This window comes from Hylobates moloch, unplaced genomic scaffold (assembly GCF_009828535.3).
Source record: "Hylobates moloch isolate HMO894 unplaced genomic scaffold, HMol_V3 SCAFFOLD_11, whole genome shotgun sequence".
Lineage (NCBI taxonomy): Eukaryota > Metazoa > Chordata > Mammalia > Primates > Hylobatidae > Hylobates > Hylobates moloch.
Genome location: NW_026652286.1, coordinates 1,945,629 through 1,964,840, shown reverse-complemented (window position 1 = coordinate 1,964,840; position 19,212 = coordinate 1,945,629). Strand labels below are relative to the sequence as shown.

General features: G+C 52.0%; 1 protein-coding gene across 1 annotated transcript in view; it reads left to right on the top strand.

The window, feature by feature from the left end:
- Nucleotides 1–8,443, top strand: part of CREB3L1 (cAMP responsive element binding protein 3 like 1) — a 42,918-nt gene extending 34,475 nt beyond the window's left edge. The window contains exons 9-12 of the mRNA XM_032166147.2: nucleotides 3,070–3,169; nucleotides 4,096–4,222; nucleotides 7,316–7,580; nucleotides 7,762–8,443. Of these exons, the coding sequence (XP_032022038.1) occupies nucleotides 3,070–3,169; nucleotides 4,096–4,222; nucleotides 7,316–7,580; nucleotides 7,762–7,798 (529 nt within the window). The 3' untranslated portion in view covers nucleotides 7,799–8,443. The remainder of the gene's footprint in view (nucleotides 1–3,069; nucleotides 3,170–4,095; nucleotides 4,223–7,315; nucleotides 7,581–7,761) is intronic.
- The last annotated feature ends 10,769 nt before the right edge of the window (nucleotides 8,444–19,212 follow it).

Sequence of the window (19,212 nt, the reverse complement as noted above, 5' to 3'; positions counted from 1 at the left end):
CCCCTGGGAATCATTAGAAATGCTTATTCTTGGGCCCCATGCCAGGTCTACCGAATCAGAAGCTCCAGGGGTAGGGCCCAGTGCCCTGTGTTTTAATAAGCCCTCCAGGTAATTAGGTTGCACCCTCAAGTTTGAGAACCACTGGTGTAAATCCTTGTTACTCAAAGCCAGTTGCTCCAGACAGGATCACCGAGGAGCTTGTTAGAAATGCAGGCCGGGCGCGGTGGCTCACGCCTGTAATCTCAGCACTTTGGGAGGAGGAGGGGGGTGGATCATTTGAGGTTAGGAGTTCGAGACCAGACTGACCAACATGGTGAAACCCCATCTCTACTAAAAATAGAAAATTAGCTGGGCGTCATGGTGGGTGCCTGTAATCCCAGCTACTCGGGATGCTGAGGGAGAAGAATCACTTGAATCTGGGAGGCGGCAGTTGCAGTGAGCTGACACTGTGCCACTGCACTCCAGCCTGGGCCAGACTCCATATCAAAAAAAAAAAAAACAGAATTTGAGAACTCTCTCCAGACTGACTGAGCTAAAAACTGCACATTCACAAGGTCCTTGGGTGATTCACATGAACTATGAAGCTTGAGAAACAGGAGTGTAGAGACAGCAGCACAGTGCCTGGCAGGTAGCAGCCACGTCAAGTCACAGCTCTGGGTTCTTACGCTGCTCTGCCATTTTTGTGACTCTGGAGAAATCGTTAAATATCTCTGGGCCCCTGTTTCTTCGTCTAAATGGGGATGATAGAAACATTATCTCATAGGGCCGGGCACAGTGGCTGCACGCCTGTAATCCCAGCATTTTGGGAGGCCGAGGCGGGCAGATCACTTGAGGCCAGGAGTTTGAGACCAGCCTGGCCAACATGGTGAAACCACATATCTACTAAAAATACAAAAATTAGCCCGGTGTGGTGGTGCATGCCTGTAATTCCAGCTACTCAGGAGGTTGAGGGAAGAGAATCGCTGGAACCCGGGAGAGAGAGGTTACAGTGAGCTGAGATCGCACCACTGCACTCCAGCCTAGGTGGCAGAGTGAGACTCTGTCTCAAAAAAAAAAAAAAAAAAGAAACATTATCTCATAGGATTGATGTGAGTGTATTGAAATCCTGCGAATAAAGGATCCAGCCTGATGCTTGGCATTTAGGAATGTGCAATTCATGTTAGCTTTTATTCTTCTTTCATTATTTTATTTATTTTCTTGAGATAGAGTCTCACTCTGTTGCCCATGCTGGAGCGTAGTGGGGTGATCATAGCTCACTGCAGCCTCAAACTCCTGATTCTCCCCCCTTAGCCTCCTAAGCAGCTAGGACCACAGGCGCACGCCAGCACCCCTGACTAATTTTAAGTATTTTGTAGAGACGTGGTCTTGTTGTGTTGCCCAGGCTGGTCTCCAGCTCCTGGGCTCAAGCATACCTCCTGCTTTGGCTCCCAAAGTGCTGGAGTGATCCACCGCACCTGGTCTTCTTTCATTATTTTTACTTTTTTATTTTATTTATTTATTTTTTTTTTTGAGACAGAGTCTTGCTCTGTTGCCCAGGCTGGAGTGCAGTGGCACAATCTCGGCACACTGCAACCTCCGCCTCTTGGGTTCAGGCACTTCTCATGTCTCAGCCTCCCAAATAGCTGGGATTACAGACATGTACCACCACACCCGGCTAATTTTTGTATTTTTAGTAGAGGCAGGGTTTCACTATGTTGGCCAGGCTGGTCTTGATCTCTTGACCTCATGTAATCCTCCTGCCTCAGCCTCCCACAAGTGCTGAAATTACAGGCGTGAGCCACCACACCCCGCCATTATTTTCTTTCCAAATTTCTGATAGTGCCCAGCCATGAGCCTGTGGTAGGTCTTTAATAATTATTTGCTGGGATTAATTATAATAACCTAGACAACAGCCTTGGTATGCAGCAGGTGCTCAACACAAGACTTTTTCCTTCTTTCCTTCCTTCTCCCCCAGCTTCTCCAGCGGGATCCAGCCACTCCTCTGTTCCCTGATTGGCCTGGAGAATCCCACCTGACCCCCCACCCCACCCCTCTGTCTCTGGCTGGGGTTCCTTTCTGGCCCAAAGTAGGTCCAGGCCCTTGGAGTTATTTCGCCACCTGCTGTACATTGTGGGAACTGCAACCCCTGCGTGCCCGGTTGGGTGGAGAGAGATTAAACATTTGCCCACCAAGCCTGTGCTGAACGCATTCTGTGTGCACCCAGAAGATTCCACGCTGAGTGGGACCCAGTCCTCACCCTCAGGGAGGCCACAGTTAGTAAAGGAGACTGATGTGGAAATCTATAAATAAACGAAGTACCGTGATAAAAGCAAACACAGCAATAAAACAAAAACGGCTGGGCACGGTGGCCCACGCCTGTAACCCCAACACTTTGGGAGGCCGAAGTGGGTGGATCACCTGAGGTTAGGAGTTCCAGACCAGCCTGGCAAAACCCCGTCTCTACTAAAAATACAAAAATTAGCCAGCGTGGTGGCGCACGCCTGTAGTCCCAGCTAGTCAGGAGGCTAAGGCAGGAGAATCACTTGAACCTGAGAGGCGGAGGTTGCAGTGAGTCGCGAACGCACCACTGCACTCCAGCCTGGGTGACAGAGCGAGACTCTGTCTCAAAACAAAACAAAACAAAAAACCTAGCAAAAACAATAGCTACCATTTACTAGACACTCACTACATACCAGGCACTGTGCCAAACAGCTCCTTCTTATCAGCTCAGGGTGCTGGGGGTGCCTGGGAGGGAAGGTCGATGAACCTGTGGCAGGTGTCGGTTAAGCAAAAGAAGGCTGGCCTCTGCCCAGCTGGGGGCAGGCCTTCCCTCCTCCAACCCCCTTGGCCGGGAGCATCACAGGGCAGGCCTGAGCTTCCACAGGGTGACCCAGCCAGTCACCATGAGGCAGGCCCCAGGTGCCAGGCCACTCTGCAGAGGAGCCACGCAGGAGGTGACCTTTCCTATCTTGACTGAAACGGGCACCTGGCGTGGAGGCCAAGTCTGGAGCCAGCCCCCTAGGAGAGCTCCAGGAGGCAGAGATGCCTGCGGGGTCAAAGCCTGCCAGCTGACTGCTGTGCCCTCCTCAGGACCCTGCTCCAGCAGCTGCAGAAACTCCAGACTCTGGTCACCAACAAGATCTCCAGACCTTACAAGATGGCCGCCACCCAGACTGGGACGTGTCTCATGGTAGGTGTGGCTCCCTCCACCACAGGCCCATAGGAGGAGAGATCTTCTCAAGGCTGGCTTTTTCCAGGGTTGGGCAGAGCTTTGGGGTTGGGCTGGTTCTAGCCAACCCCAGCCTCCTTCTCCAAGCCCATGGTGACTTCTGCCTCACACCCGTCCCCGACTGGTTAACACAGTGTAGAGGTGTAGGTGACTCCAGTGGCCCCAGCTAGGGGACAGCTGGGCAGGTTCCTTGAGGAGGCAGCTTCCACAGGCCTTGTGCAGGGAAGGGCTTGGGGAGACTCAGGGAAGAACAGACATAGTTCTTTCTGGAACCGATGGTACTGAAAAGGTTGAGGAAACCCCTGGAAACCCGGAAGGATCCCAGGGTGTGCTTCAGACCTCTTCCGGTCCCTCTTCCGTCTTCTTCTGGAAATGGCCAGTCTCTTGCCGCCTGGCTCAGGATGCCTCGCCCTCCGAGACCCTCGAGCTGTCAGGCAGCAGAGCCAGGCTATGGGCAGGGGTAGTGTGGGCTTCCTGGCTCTCAGCACCTCCCGCTAGCCAGGCTCCCCAGAATCCTGCTGAGAACATGATGTGCCGCTGTGTCCCCCTCCCTCGTCCCAGCCCCAAGCCCCCCCTGTACCTGTTCCTTCCTTTCCTGATTCCTCTACCCCACAGGGGACTCCACATTGGCCGCTTCCCTCTTACTTCTAGCACTGCCTGTGGCGACCCCCCTACAATGGGCTGGGATGGCCTTGGCGGCCCCTGCCTTCCCCAGAGAGGATAGGAGACCCCACATGTAGGAGGGAGTGTGGTCCACTGGAGGAGCTGCTTCCTTGGGAAAATGCTGAGACTTTTGTTCCTGTTGGTTTGGGAGAGGAGGAGTGGGGTGGTCAGGGCCGTGACCCCTCCTTGCCCCAGATCTGATGCCACTCTCTCTTTGCTACCAGGTGGCAGCCTTGTGCTTTGTTCTGGTGCTGGGCTCCCTCGTGCCCTGCCTTCCTGAGTTCTCCTCCGGCTCCCAGACTGTGAAGGAAGACCCCATGGCCGCAGACAGTGTCTACACGGCCAGCCAGAGTGAGTGCCCGCCTGTCATGCCAGCTCCCTGGGCTGGGGCTGCCCTGCCCCAGCCCCAGTGTCCAGGCGGAAGCCAGACATAAGAGAGAAGCCAAGTGTGGGGTCAACATTATCTCATTTTGCCTCATTTTCCAGATGGGGAAACTGAGGCCCAAAGAGAGTCTATGCTTTGCTCAGTGTTTGCAGTAGAATTGGGACTAAAATACAGAGCTCCCGATGCCCAGCCTAGCTCCCAGAGAGCTTCAGGAGTGACTTGCGGGAGGTGGGTTTAGGGCATAACAGGAATGCTCCGGCCCGGGGCCCCATGCATTATCGTGCCAGTGCTTATGGGGCATCTGCTAGGCACCATCAGTATCTCATGATGGGGACAGCAAGTGAGTTTCAGCTCAAAAGCCATTTCCAATAAGGTGGTGGTAGCTGCCTGAAACACTGCGTTAAGAAGGACCCTGGGCTGGGCGCGGTGGCTCATGCCTATAATCCCAGCACTTTGGGAGGCTGAGGCGGTGGATCACCTGAGGTCAGGAGTTCGAGGCCAGCCTGGCCAACATGGTGAAACCTCGTCTCTACTAAAAATACAAAACTTATCTGGGCATGGTGGCATGTGCCTGTAGTCCCGGCTACTTGAGAGGGGTGAGACAGGAGAATCGCTTGAACCTGGGAGGCAAAAGTTGCAGTGAACCAAGATCACGCTACTGGAGTCCAGCCTGGGTGACAGAGTGAGACTCCATCTCAAAAAAAAAGGAGGACTCTGAGGCACCGTTCAGAATTGACAGGAAGGAGTGTCATGATCCACTGATAATATCTACCATGGGCAGAGGAAGGTGGTGCTGGTGTGGGTTCACATATCTACTGTTTCCAAGGGGTACAGTAAATGTACAGTGGTTAGGAGCATGGGGATGTCAAGTCCGTCATAACTGGCACTGCCACTTGCTGTGTGACCTGGGGCATGTGTCTTAAGCTTTCATTTCTTCATCTAGAAAATGGGAGTGGCAATTTTGCACTTACTGAGCCATGGCTGTGAGACAGTGCATGAAATAGCACAGTGTCTGTGCTTATGAAATGAGCACACTCAGTCTCTTTGAGCTCACGGAGGAGAGAATAGCTACATCACAGTAGCTGGCAAAGGTAGGACCAGGGTAGGACCCAGCAAAGAAGAATGTGGATTTCAGAGGCAGAGCATCCTTCAGGTGGACCCACAGAGGAACTTCCTTGCTGTCCCTCATCACTTACCAGTCAGTCACTTACCAAGAACCACGTGTCTGGCAGGACCGGAGGAGGAAGAGGAAACAGATGGGAGGTCAGAGGAGGGAAGATTAAGGAGTGAGTTTCAAGAAGGGGGGATATAGCAGGGAGGATGAGCTAGACATTGAGGGCCTTGAGGGGAGGAAGCTGGTGTGGGGAGGGTTAGGGAAAGAGGAAGTAGAGACAGGGAGAGTGAAAGCTCCTCCCCGGACATGTGCAGGCTGAGGAGGAGAGAACAGGGTGGTCACTAAAGGCGGGTGGGCAGCAGCGACGCAAGGTCTGGAGAGCCATGTGTCTGCTTTTCCAAGGCCACAGAAGCCACTGAAGAGAAAGGAGTGGAAAGAGAGCTGGGGTTGATGGATAAAGCCACAGTGAGAGGAGGGAATGAACGAGCCCCTTGGAGGGAAGGCAGTGGGTTTTAGGCCCAGGACCTGGGCTGGGCGGAGAGGAGGACACATCCCAGCAGGTTTATGGCTTTGGAGCAGGCTGGTTTGCAGAGCTGGCGCATTGCACAGTTCCAGGGACCTCTGTTCACACAGACTATGAGGTCATGGCTGCAGAGCCGGAGGGGCGGCAGATCCCAGGGCCAGGCAGACCTGGGTTCGCATCCTCCCTTCAGGGAGGACAATTTCCCTGAGTGCCTGGAACTTCAGTTGCCTCCTCTGGGAAGCAGGGCTAAAGAAACCTCATTCCCTAGAGTTTCTCTAAGATTTTAACCACTCTACTTAGGTCTATGGGCCTTGGATAATGCCTAACAGATGATGGGTATCCAACAAATGTTTGTTTTCCTTCTCCGAAGGGCAAATTAGGATCTAGAATGGGGAAGAGACTTATTCCAGGTCTCACAGAAAGTAAGTGGTGGACTGGCTGGGTGCAGGAACTCACTCCGGTAATCTCAGCACTCTGGGAGGCCAAGGCGGGAGGATCACTTGAGGCCAGGAGTTCAAGATCAGCCTGGCCAACATGGTGAAACCCCGTCTCTACTAAAAATACAAAAAGTAGCCGGGTATGGTGGCGCACACCTGTAGTCCCAGCTACTCGGGAGGCTGAGGCAGGAGAGTCGCTTAAGCTCGGGAGGCGGAGATTGCAGGGAGTCAAGATCCTGCCATTGCACTCCAGCCTGGGCGACAGAGCAAGACTCTGTCTCAAAACAAAAAAAAAAAAAAAAAAGAGAGAGATAGAGCAAGTAAGTGGTGGAGGTTAGAACACAGCTCCCAGGCCGGGCGCGGTGGCTCACGCCTGTAATCCCAGCACTTTGGGAGGCCGAGGTGGGCGGATCACGAGGTCAGGAGATCGAGACCACAGTGAAACCCCGTCTCTACTAAAAAGTACAAAAAATTAGCCGGGCGTGGTGGCGGGCTCCTGTAGTCCCAGCTACTCAGAGAGGCTGAGGCAGGAGAATGGCATGAACCCGGGAGGCGGAGCTTGCAGTGAGCCAAGATTGCGCCACTGCACTCCAGCCTGGGCGACAGAGCAAGGCTCCGTCTCAAAAGAAAAAAAAAAAAAAAAAGAACACAGCTCCCAGATGCCCAAACTCAGTACCCTCTGCTTAGGAAGAGGTGACTTTTCTGAGTATTTCCTGAACACAGTTTCAATCACTTCCCCTGTATTACCTCATTTAAACCTCTCATTTACATGAGGTTGGTCCTAGTATCCCTATTTTACAGATGAGCAAACTGAGGCTCAGAAAGGTTAAAGCAAAGTGTGTGGCTTACCTGACGTCACATATCCGGGAAGTGTCAGAGCTGGGACTCAGATCCAGGGCCTGCACCCTTAACCACTAGGCCGTGAATGTGGCCAGGATGTCGAGGGCATCTTGGGCACGCCGCTCATCCCACACTCCCTCTCCAGTGCCCTCCCGAAGCCTCCTATTCTACGATGACGGGGCAGGCTCATGGGAAGATGGCCACGGCGCCCTGCTGCCCATGGAGCCCCCAGATGGCTGGGAAATCAACCCCGGGGGGCCGGCAGAGCAGCGGCCCCAGGACCACCTGCAGCATGATCACCTGGACAACACCCACGAGACCACCAAGTACCTGAGTGAGGCCTGGCCTAAAGACGGTGGAAACGGCACCAGCCCCGACTTCTCCCGCTCCAAGGAGTGGTTCCACGACAGGTGGGTGGGTGGCCCCTTTCTCTCCTGAGGTCTCAGGCTCCACCTGCCTCCTGCCCACCCTTGGCCCCACATTGGCCACACCCTCCCAAGGCCCCATCCCTACCGGATCTAGATCCAGCTTGCAGAGGGTAAGAGGGTTCCTGCTGGACAGAGTCATCCCTGGCCTCTCCTCTCTCTCCAGGGATCTGGGCCCCAACACCACCATCAAACTCTCCTAGGCCATGCCAAGACCCAGGACGTAGGACGCACCCCCGGCACCCAGAAGAGGAGTTCTTGCTCACTAACCCGGATCCGCCTCGTGCCCCCGCCTCCTGGAGCTTCCCATTCCAGGAGAAAAGGCTCCACGTCCCAGCCCTTCCTTGCCCCTGACATTTGGACTCTTCCCTTGGGCCGACCACTCTGTTCTCATTCTCCTTCCCACCAACATCCATCCGTCCTTCTCAGACAAACCACTCACTGGGTACCCCACCTCCTCTCTCATATGCCCAACACGGCCACTGCCTCCCTGCCCCCACACCTGCACCCAAACAGACACATCAACTCACCCCACTCACAGACACCCCTCACCCCACCCCTACTGTACAGAGACCAAGAACAGAAATTGTTTGTAAATAATGAACCTTATTTTTTATTATTGCCAATCCCCTAAGATATTGTATTTTACAAATCTCCTTCTTCCCTTCGCCCCTCCCTTGTTTTATATTTTATGAAGTTAGTGCGGGCTTTGCTGTTCCCTGGCCCAGGAAAGAGGTACTCCCCGACCCTCACCTGGCACCCTCCTGCTGCTGCCCAAGCCGCTGGGCCTTTTTAATTGCCAAACTGCCCTCTTCATCAGCTCAGCACATGCTTTAAGAAAGCAAAACTAAAAAAAAAAAAAAAAAGATGCAGCATCAACTCCTGACTTTGTGCCTTTCTTCATTGGAGGGGAGGGAAAGTAGAATCAAAGGGCAGGGGAACAACAAGGGTAAGTTGATTTTATATTCTGGCAGGGGGTGTGGCAGGGGGTGTGGGAGGGGGTGTGGGAGGGGGTGTGGCAGGGGGTGTGGGAGGGGGTGTGGGGGTATAGGAGTATGAGAAGGCATTTTTTTTTTTTTTTTGTAGAGGTAGGGTGTCGCTAAATTGCCCAGGCTGGTCTCAGACTCCTGGGCTCAGTCTGCCCACCATGGCCTCCCAAAGTGCTGGGATTACAGGCATGAGCCACCATGCCCAGCCTGTTCACTTTTTATTTTCCAATATTTTGTTGACAGATTTGTTATTTCCTCTTCTATCTTTGGGCTTTATTTATAGCTTTTATATGTGTATGCTTTTAATTGAGGACTAGGAAAATAGTTGAGATAAATGTTTTTTATCTACCTACTTAAGGAGAACCCCATGTATGTATGTATGTATGTATGTATGTGTACATGAACGAATGACAAGATCTCACTCTGTCGCCCAAGTTGGAGTCCAGTGGTGCAATCATAACTCACTGTGGTTTCAAATCCTGGGCTTAAGCAATCTGTCCACCTCAGCCTCCCAAAGTGCTGGGATTACAGGCGTCAGCCACTGCACCTGGCCAAGAAGGCATTTCTATTGGGCTTTCTCTTCTAGCCAGGTGCAGAATTCAAACTAAACAGCCAAAGAATCTGCTGCAATTCACTCACCTCAGGGCTGCTCCAAGGATCAAGACAGAGTATCGAAGCCACCGTTTGGGGATGGCCACTGCAAGAATGGAGCCTCCACTGTGGACCAGGCACTGTGCTAGACACTTCACATACTATACCCAGTTTGGTCCTCCTAAGACCTGCCAGTTTCTTAGTTCTTGTATCCTTTGCCTCAGTTGGATTGAAGGCACAGACTTCTAAGTCAGAAGAGCTGCATTTGAGTATTGGAGCTGCCACTTGCTAGCTGTGTGTGGCAGGTAGAATTCCAATATAGCCTCCAACATTCCCATCCACTGGTGTACACGCCCTGTTGAATCCTTCCCCTAGAACACGGAGGGGACCTGGGAAGATGAGAGGCCATCACGCTCATAATTAGATGATCTTTTCTGGAAACAGTTAAGAGATTTTGCAGATGTAATTAAGATCCCAAATCGGATGATTTTGAGTTCATTAAAAAAGGAGATGAGGCTGGGCACGCAGTGGCTCATGCCTGTAATCCCAGAATTTTGGGCGGCTGAGGTGAGCAGATCACTTGAGGTCAGGAGTTCCAGACCAGCCTGGCCAATATGGTGAAACCCCATCTCTTTATAGAAATACAAAAATTAGGTGGGCATGGTGGTGCACACCTATAATCCCAGCTACTTGGGAGGCTGAGGTAGAAGAATTGCTTGAACCTGGGAGGTGGAGGTTGCAGTGAGCCGAGATCATGCCACTGCACTCCAACCTGGGTGACAGAGCAAAACGCAGTCTCAAAAATAAAAATAATAAAAAGGTAGATGATCTTGGGTGGGCCTGGCTTAATCAGGTGAAAGCCACAAAGGAAGGGACTGGGCCTTTCTAAACAGAGAGAGCACCTCCTGCTGGCCATGGGGCAGAAAGCCATGCTGTGAGAGGAGGGGCGGTTTCTAGGAGCCCAGGGTCCTAGTGCCGTAGCAGCAAGGACCCAAATTCTGCCAACAACCTGAACACGCTCAGAAGATGACCCCAAGCTCCAGATGCAAACACAGCCTGGACAATACGTGGCTGCAGCCTGGTGACACCCAGAGGGAAGGACCCTGTTAAGCCACACCCAGACTGTGAGCCATGGACACAGAGATAGGGAATGTGTGTTGTCTGAAGCTGCCAGGTGGTAGTGATTTGCTAGGCAACATAGGACATAAGTAAGACACTCTGTAATCGGAATCTCTCTGAGCCCCCATTTCTCCATTTGTAAAACGAGGCTGTATTGGGGACTCAAGGAGGTAAGTCATCTAAAGTGCTCAGAACAGGGCCCAGAACTAGTGAGCTCCAAGAAGCACCAGCTGTGCATTAAGAGGCAGTGTCGGGGCCGGGTGCAGTGGCTCACGCCTGTAATCCCAAGCACCCTGGGAGGCCGAGGTGGGTGGATCACCGGAGGTCATGAGTTCCAGCTTGGCCAACATGGCAAAACCCTGTCTCCACTAAAATACAAAAATTAGCCGGGCATGGTGTCAGATGCCTGTAATCCCAGCTACTCGTGAAACAGGGAAAATTGCTTGAACCCGGGAGGTGGAGGTTGCAGTAAGCCAAGATTGCGCCACTGCACTCCAGCCTGGGTGACACAGAAGACTCTGTCTGGAAAAAAAAAAAAAAAAAGAAAGAAAAAAAAGAAAAGAAAAAAAGGCAATATTGATACCATGTGCTACAGAGGGCCACACAAGGGGGGCTAGGAAGGCACAGAGGAGAGTACCTCACCCAGACCTGAGCAGCAAGGCTTTCTGGAGGAGGGGACAGGAAAGATTGTTAGACACTGGCAGGAAATGGCCAGACATGGTGGCTCATGCCTGTAATCCCAGCGCTTTGGGAAGCCAAGGCCAGAGGATTGCTTGAGCCCAGGAGTTCAAGGCCAGCCTGGGCAATATAGTGAGACCCTGGCCCCTATGCAAAAATTTTTTTTTTGAGATGGAGTCTTGCTCTATCGCCCAGGCTGGAGTGCAGTGGCACGATCTCAGCTAACTGCAACCCCCCCCCCGCGCCTTCCGGGTTCAAGCGATTCTCCTGCCTCAGCCTCCCGAGTAGCTGGGACTCCAGGCACACGCCACCACGCCCAGCTGATTTTTGTATTTTTAGTAGAAACAGTTTCACCGTGTTGGCCAGGATGGTCTCAAACTCTTGACCTTGCGAACCACCCACTTCCGCCTCCCAAAGTCCTGGGATTGGCCGGGCGCGGTGGCTCACGCTTGTAATCCCAGCACTTTGGGAGGCCAAGGCGGGCGGATCAAGAGGTCAGGAGATCGAGACCACGGTGAAACCCCGTCTCTACTAAAAATACAAAAAAATTAGCCGGGCGTGGTGGCGGGCGCCTGTAGTCCCAGCTACTCGGAGAGGCTGAGGCAGGAGAATGGCGTGAACCCGGGAGGCGGAGCTTGCAGTGAGCCGAGATTGCGCCACTGCACTCCAGCCTGGGCGACAGAGCGAGACTCCGTCTCAAAAAAAAAAAAAAAAAAAAAAGTCCTGGGATTACAGGTGTGAGCCACCTCGCCCGGCCACAATTTTTTTTTTTTTTAAATCATGGTAATAATGGCACATGCCTATTGTCCTAGCTACTCAGGAGGCTGGGGCAGGAGGATTGCTTGAACCCAGGAGTTCGAGGCTGCAGTGAGCTATGATCGTGCTACTGCACTTCAGCCTGGGTGACAGAGCAAAACCCCCTACTCTAAAAATACTAATAAAAGGCAGAAAAGAGGAAAAGGGGCATGCCAGGAAAAAGCAGCAGCCTGGGCAAAAGACTTCAAGGTGAGACAGAACAGGAAACATTTCAGAAAAGTCAAACAGGCCAGGTGAGGTGGATTGCACCTGTAATCCCAGCACTTTGGGAGGCCGAGGTGGGAGCATCACTTGAGCCCAGGAGTTGGAGACCAGCCTGGGCAACATAGCAAGACCCTGTCCCTATTGAAAGAAAAGAAAAGAAAAGTCAAATAATTTACAATAGCCAGAAGGTAGAGGCCAGAGACGCTAAGAATTAAGCCTGACTGATGAGCCAGGGCCGGATCCAGAGGGGTCACGAATGCCTTGCTAAGGCATTTGGACTTTATCACGCAGGCACGATACTTTCATACACAGAAGCAAGGGCACGGTGGTGGGATGGTGCCTACAACACCATCAGCCACCCACCAGGAGAAAAGTGGGACGAGGCCAGGCAGAATCATGAAAACTCAGAACTGGCCTCCACGCCCCTTCCCCTCAAAGCTTCAGCTTGACCACCTCCGGTGACAGTGATGGAGACCTCCCTGTCTGCTGCTGGGCATCAGTTTTAACTGCTGGGAAGCGTAGGCCTTTATAGCAAGGCCATTAAAGGCTGGGCTCTGGATCCCACGCTGTTATTATTATCATTATTTTGAGACAGTCTCACTCTGGTGCCCAGGCTGGAGTGCAGTGGTGCAATCATGGCTCATTGCAGCCTCTACCTCCCAGATTCAAGCGATTCTCCTGCCTCAGCCTCCAGAGTAGCTGGGATTACAGGTGCGCACCACCATATCTGGCTAATTTTTGTATTTTTAGTAGAGACGGGGTTTCACCATGTTGGCCAGGCTGGTCTCAAACTCCTGGCCTCAAGTGATTCACCGGCCTCAGCCTCCCAAAGTGCTGGGATTACAGGTGCGAACTACTGCACCTGGCCTCATTGTTATTATTATTAATGATAACTTTTTTTTTTTTTTTTGAGACAGGGTCTCACTCTGTCGCCCAGGCTGGAATGCTGTGGCATGATTACGGCTCATTCCAACCTCCACTTCCCAGTCTCAAGCCATCCTCCCACCTTAGCTTCCTGAGTAGCTGGGACTGCAGACATGTACCATCATTACCTCAAAGGCCCCAGGCCGGTGGTGCAAGTTGGGGAGTGAACCAGCCATGGGGATGTTGTGATGAAGGGGTGTAAAGGATATTAAGGGACACAGAGTATCATGTAATTCAGATGGAGGGGGAGGTGAGGGAAGGCAGCCGGGAGGAGGGTGACCCTTGAACCGAGGCTTCAAGGATGGGAGGAGTTGGTAAGATAGAGAAGGGGTAAGAGCATTTGGAGTGGGGTGAATGGCAAATGCAAAGGCACGGAGCCATGAAAAGCAAGACTAGGGTGGTGCAAGTGGGCTTCGACACACACGTGATGGCTTCTGCCACACCAGTCATCCTGCTCGGATTGCCACAACAAACCCTTTGTTATATCTGGAAACCAGGGAGCAGAATACAAGGAGGCACCTGGACAGACCTGAGAAAGGGCACCTCCTGGCCGAGCATAGTGGCTCACACCTGTAATCCCACCACTTTGGGAGGCCAAGGCGGGTGGATCACGTGAGGTCAGGAGTTCGAGACCAGCCTGGCCAACATGGTGAATCCCCATGTCTACTAAAAATACAAAAAATTAGCTGGGTGTGGTGGCGCACACCTGTAATCTCAGCTACTCAGGAGGCTGAGGCAGGAGAATCAATTGAACCCAGGAGGCAGAGGTTGCAGTGAGCCGAGATCGGACCACTGCACTCCAGCCTGGGTGACAGAGAGAGACTCAGTCAAGAAAGAAAAGGAAAGAAAGGGAAAGAAAAGGAAAGGAAAGAAGGAAGGAAGGAAGGAAGGAAGGAAGGAAGGAAGGAAGGAAGGAAGGCAAGCTCCTTAAACGTCACACCTTAGGTGCCAGCTTGTTTACCCTCGTCCTGGCCCTGAGGAAAACCATGGCCCTTCCAGAGATCTAAAGAAAGAACACCTTATCCTGAAGGGGTGGGAGCCGCTGCATTCTTTCAAGCCAGAGAGTGAAAGAATCACATGTCCCTGCCCTGAGGCAGGAGAAGATGAGATGATTCCAGACAGAATTAGAAGGAATCATCAACAAGCTCTGACATCAAATTGGCCGTGAGGTCCAGGAGCAAGGGTGGGGCCTGAAATGACCCACTTGGAGGTCCTGAGTGGGTGATGAGGCTGTTGACCATGACAGGATTCAGGAGGAAGAGCAGGTTTGGAGAGGAAGATTAGAACTCATTTTAGCACATCCGGCATTTGAGTTGCCTGTAGAACCTTCACATGTAAGTATAGGGCTTGGGAGAAAAAGATCCCAGCCAGAGATGGGGAAATTGTCAGCGCCCAGGTGGTAGATGAAAGCCTTGGGTCTGCATAAAGGGATATGAGACAAGGGCAGGACTCCAGGGAAGAAGACATTAAGAGTGGTGGGAAGAGGAGTGAACCAGAGGGCAGAGACGGGATGGTCGGAGAGGAAAGAAAACCAGGAGAGATGAGTGCCCAGAAACTGACCAGGAGAGCACTTCCCGGAGGGATGGTCAGGGGTGTCCTCGCTACTGGAGTGGAGGCTGAAGCGGGAAGTTCACATGAGCCCAGGAGGCCGAGACTGCGGTAAGCTGTGATTGCACCACTGCACCCCAGGCTGGGCAATAGAGCAAGACCCAGTCTCTAAAAAAGAACTTTTTTTAAAATGTGGTTTGAGCCAGGCGTGGTGGCGCACGCCTGTAATCCCAGCACTTTGGGAGGCTGAGGTGGGCGGATCACGAGGTCAGGAGTTCGAGACCAGCCTGACCAACATAGTGAAACCCTCTCTCTACTAAAAATACAAAAAAAAAAAATTAGCCAGGCTTGGTGGCGCACACCTGTAATCCCAGCTACTCAGGAAGCTGAGGCAGGAGAATCGCTTGAACCCAGAAGGTGGAGGTTGAAGTGAGCCAAGATCACGCCACTGCACTCCAGCCTGGGTGACAGAGTGAGACTCTGTCTCAAAAAATAAAATTAAATTAAAAATGTGGTTTGGAGCAGTTTTTCAGATGGGAGATCACTGACCATGGTTATTTCTAGAACACAGAGCCAACAGAGGGAAAACCCAGAGGGCCACAGAGAGGATGGTAAATGCGGGGGGTGGGAATGGGATCCAGGGGCAGGTGGAGCGGTCCACCTTTGGACAGAGAGGACTAGACAAAAAAGGGAGAGCATTCTGTGGGTGCAGAATGTGAGGAGACAGGAAACTGAAGGAGTACTCCAATAACTGAGGTGTGGGAGAGGGGCAGTGTGGAGGGTTGGCATGGGTGTGGAAGGGGGAGAAAAGGGACAGTTTCAAATAGTCACTCAGAAGAAGGAAAGACAAAGCTGACATTTAGTGTGACCTCTCATCATTCATTTATTCATTTAGCAAGTATTCATGGGTGTCCCTTACGGGCAGGGCACCATGCCAAAAATGGAGCACAGACAAAACACAGCTCCTAAAGGAAAGGGCTGGAAATCTAGGCCAGGCACAGTGGTTCACACCTGTAATCCCAGCACTTCAGGACGCCAAGGCAGGCAGATCACCTGAGGTCAGCAGTTCGAGGTCAGCTGGCCAACATGGTGAAACCCCATCTCTACTACAAATGCAAAAATTGGCTGGGCACAGTGACTCACGCCTGTAATCCCAGCACTTTGGGAGGTCAAGGCAGGTGGATCACGAGGTCAAGAGATTGAGACCATCTTGGCCAACATGGTGAAACCCTGTTTCTACTAAAAATACAAAAATTAGCTGGGTGTGGTGGCGCGCACCTGTAGTCCCAGCTACTTAGGAGGCTGAGGCAGGAGAATCACTTGAACCCGGTAGGCAGAGGTTGCAGAGAGCCAAGATCACACCACTGTACTCCAGCCTGATGACAGAGCGAGACTCTGTCTCAAAAACAAAATACAAAAATTAGCCGGGAGTGGTGGCACGTGACTGTAATGCCAGTTACTTGGGAGGCTGAGGCAGCAGAATTGCTTGAACCTGGGAGATGGAGGTTGTAGTGAGCCAAGATCGCACCACTGCACTCCAACCTGGGAGACATAGGGAGACTTTGTCTCAAAAAAAAAAAAAAAAAAAAAAGAAAGAAAGAAAGAAGAAAAGAAAAAAGAAAAAAAAAAAAAAAAGAACTGATGGCCAGGTGCAGTAGCTCATGCCTGTAATCTCAGGGCTTCGGGAGGCTGAGGCGTGTGGATCACCTGAGGTCCGGAGTTTGAGATCAGCCTGGCAAACATGGTGAAACCCCATCTCTACTAAAAATATAAAAATCAGCTGGGCGTGGTGGCGGGTGCCTGTAATCCCAGCTACCTGGGAGGCTGAGGCAGGAGAACTGCTTGAACCTGGGAGGCAGAGGTTACAGTGAGCCAAGATCGCACCACTACACTTCAGCCTGGGCAACAAGAGTGAAACTCCATCTCAAAAAAAAAAGAAAAGAAAAAAAGAAAGAAAGAAAGAAAAGAAAAAAAAACTGAAAATCTCCCATCTCCCTTTTTTTTTTTTGAGATAGAGTCTTGCTCTGTCGCCCAGGCTGGAGTGCAGTGGTGCAATCTCGGCTCACCACGATCTTGGTCTTCCAGGTTCAAACGATTCTCCTGCCTCAGCCTCCCAAGTAGCTGGGATTACAGGTACCTGCCACCATGCCCAGCTAATTTGTGTGTGTGTGTGTGTATTTTTTAGTAGAGACGTGGTTTCACCATGTTGGCAAGGCTGGTTTGAAACTCCCGACCTCAAGTGGTCCGCCTACCTTGGCCTCCCAAAATGCTGGGATTACAGGCGTGAGCCAACGCACCAGGCCTGCATCTTCCATTTTTGACTAGTTACCCTGTGCCAGGCATTGGACTGAGGATCTGAATATCCCAATTAGGAATTTAAGTGATCTTCAGGGGTGGATATTTTTACAGATGACGAAAGTGAGGTTCAGAGAGGTGACTGACTTGGCGAAGATCGTGCAGCTGGAAAATGTCAGGGCTGGCATCTGAACATAGGTTTGTTTGGCTTCAGAGTTCACGCTGCCCCTCAACCCCTCTCCCCAGTCCCACTTCCCATGTCCTCTAGGCCTCCCTGCCTCCGCCAGCTTCATATTACTGCACAAGATCTAAGAACATTGGAGCTTCCTGAAGCAACTAAGCCAGAGAGCCCACGGTTGGTGAGCTGGTCAAAGTGTGGTCATCTGTGGTCACTACCCTCTGCCCATTCATCCAAAGCCGTCTTCCTGGCCTGTGTTGAGAAGCGAGGCAAGGTTAGTCCCCATGCATAAGCCACCTGTTAACATGCCACCTCCTCAGTGCCATGTGTCATCGTCCCAAGGGGGCCCATCCCCAGTGTGTCCCCAGCAATGGAGCTGCAGTCCCCATGCTCTATTGTCAGCCCTTGGCAGCCTGCTTTGCCACGCACAAATGATGGCTTTTGCAGTGGCAGTCATCCTGCTCAAATTGCCACAACAAACCCTTGTTATACCTAAACCAAAGCTCTGGAAAAAGGGAGAGTAGCTGTGGGCGATGCCTGGAGCTGGTATGGACAGAGGCAAGGTCCCAATCCCAGGCAAAGTTCTGATCTCAGAGGGGTTGAATGACTTCAGGAGCCATTTGGCCAAACTGGGCACATATCTGATGTCAGTAACAGGTACCCCTGGGGTCTTTCCAGGGAGTGACATAGGCAGGCTGGGAACTCAGCTCCAAAGCAGCATGAGATGCTTTGCGGGCTCTGATACCTGTGCTACCCTAAGTATGATCCTGGCAAATCACTTAATCTCTCGAAGCCACAGTATCCTTATCTGTTAAATGGTGCTCACCCTCTTAAAGATGCTAGGAGGGGTAAATGAAACCTTGCACATAAAGCTCTTAGCACACTGGTCACTTATGCAGTAAATTCTCAAAAGACATTAGCAATTATTTTCTGAGCACAGAGATAATGAATGGGCTGGAGACGGAGATGTTCAGAGGAGCGAGCTGCAGCTGGGAGAGGCTGCAGAAGGTGGTCGGGCTGGTCTGGGGAGGGAGTCTCATTTTCTCCTTCCTCTGTGTGAAGAGTACAGACCACAGCTAAACGATAATGCAGTCAGCAGCTGGTCCTAAGGGGGAGGGGAGCTGTGAGGACAGAGGAAAGAAGCCTCACTTTAAAAAGGATTGAGTGGGGAGAACGCAGCAGGAAAGAACTCAACAGAAAACCAACCTGGAAACCCAGCAGCCGGGCAGCTGGCGAGGGAATGTCAAACCCAGCCAGAACTACCATAATTCATAGTGTAGGAGGTTCCCCTGGCCCAGGCCACTTGGAAATAGGAGCCAAGACTCCTGGAAGAGCAAACCCAAGAGCAGCTGACCCCCTTGTAGGGGGTCGGGGACAAGTGCCCCACCCTACCCACTCCAGCAGCAAGACTTCTTTAGAACTTGACTCTAGGGAGGAAGCTCCCCTGTGACCAAGAAGTTGAATGCAATTCCACTCATCCGACAGGGAAGTACTAGAAGGAGACAGAAATGGGAGGTGGAACTGAAGCAAGCTATTCCCTGCCCTTGGGGAAGCTTCCAGATTAGAGCGAAGAGGGCAAACTGCGGGAGGCTGCTACTGTGTGGCTGGCAGCATGACGAAGTGGAAAAGGGCGTGAGTTCTGAGGCCAGAAGCCCTGAATTTAAATCCTGGCCCCACCACTCACTGCCTGAGCCATCTTGAGCAAATAAATCACTTGAACACTATCTCCGTGTCCTCCTCCATAAGACGGAGGAAGTGATAATATCTGCCACCCAGGGTTGTGGCGAGGATCAAATGAGATGTTAGTTATTGTTCAAGGGTAAAGGGGAGGCCCAGGAAATCGTTATGGGGCTGAAGGAGGGAGACTGTATCTGTACTGGAGTATTGGGGAGGGGTTCATGGGGGAGGTGGCACTTGACATGGGCCTTGAAGGGCACTTAACACCTCTTCCGTAGGCAGGACAGGGAAGGGGACATACTCCAGGCAACGAGAACAGTCTGAGCAAAGGCACAGGGCAGGACAGCTATGACACAGCTGTCTCTCTTTGTAGCCCATTCTCCACCTCTGTGAGTCTGGTCCCTCCCACCTTCCCACACTCACAGTCACAGCTTCAGTGACAAGAAAGACACAAACTAGATTAGACATCTGAGGCAGAGAGCCATGGGTTCTGGGAGGAAAGAGAGTGTGGTGCAGCTGGAGCCATTCAAGGAGACTTCCTGGAAGAGGAGGCTTTTAAGCAGAGCCTCAGAATTTGAAGTACATCAATAGGAGATAT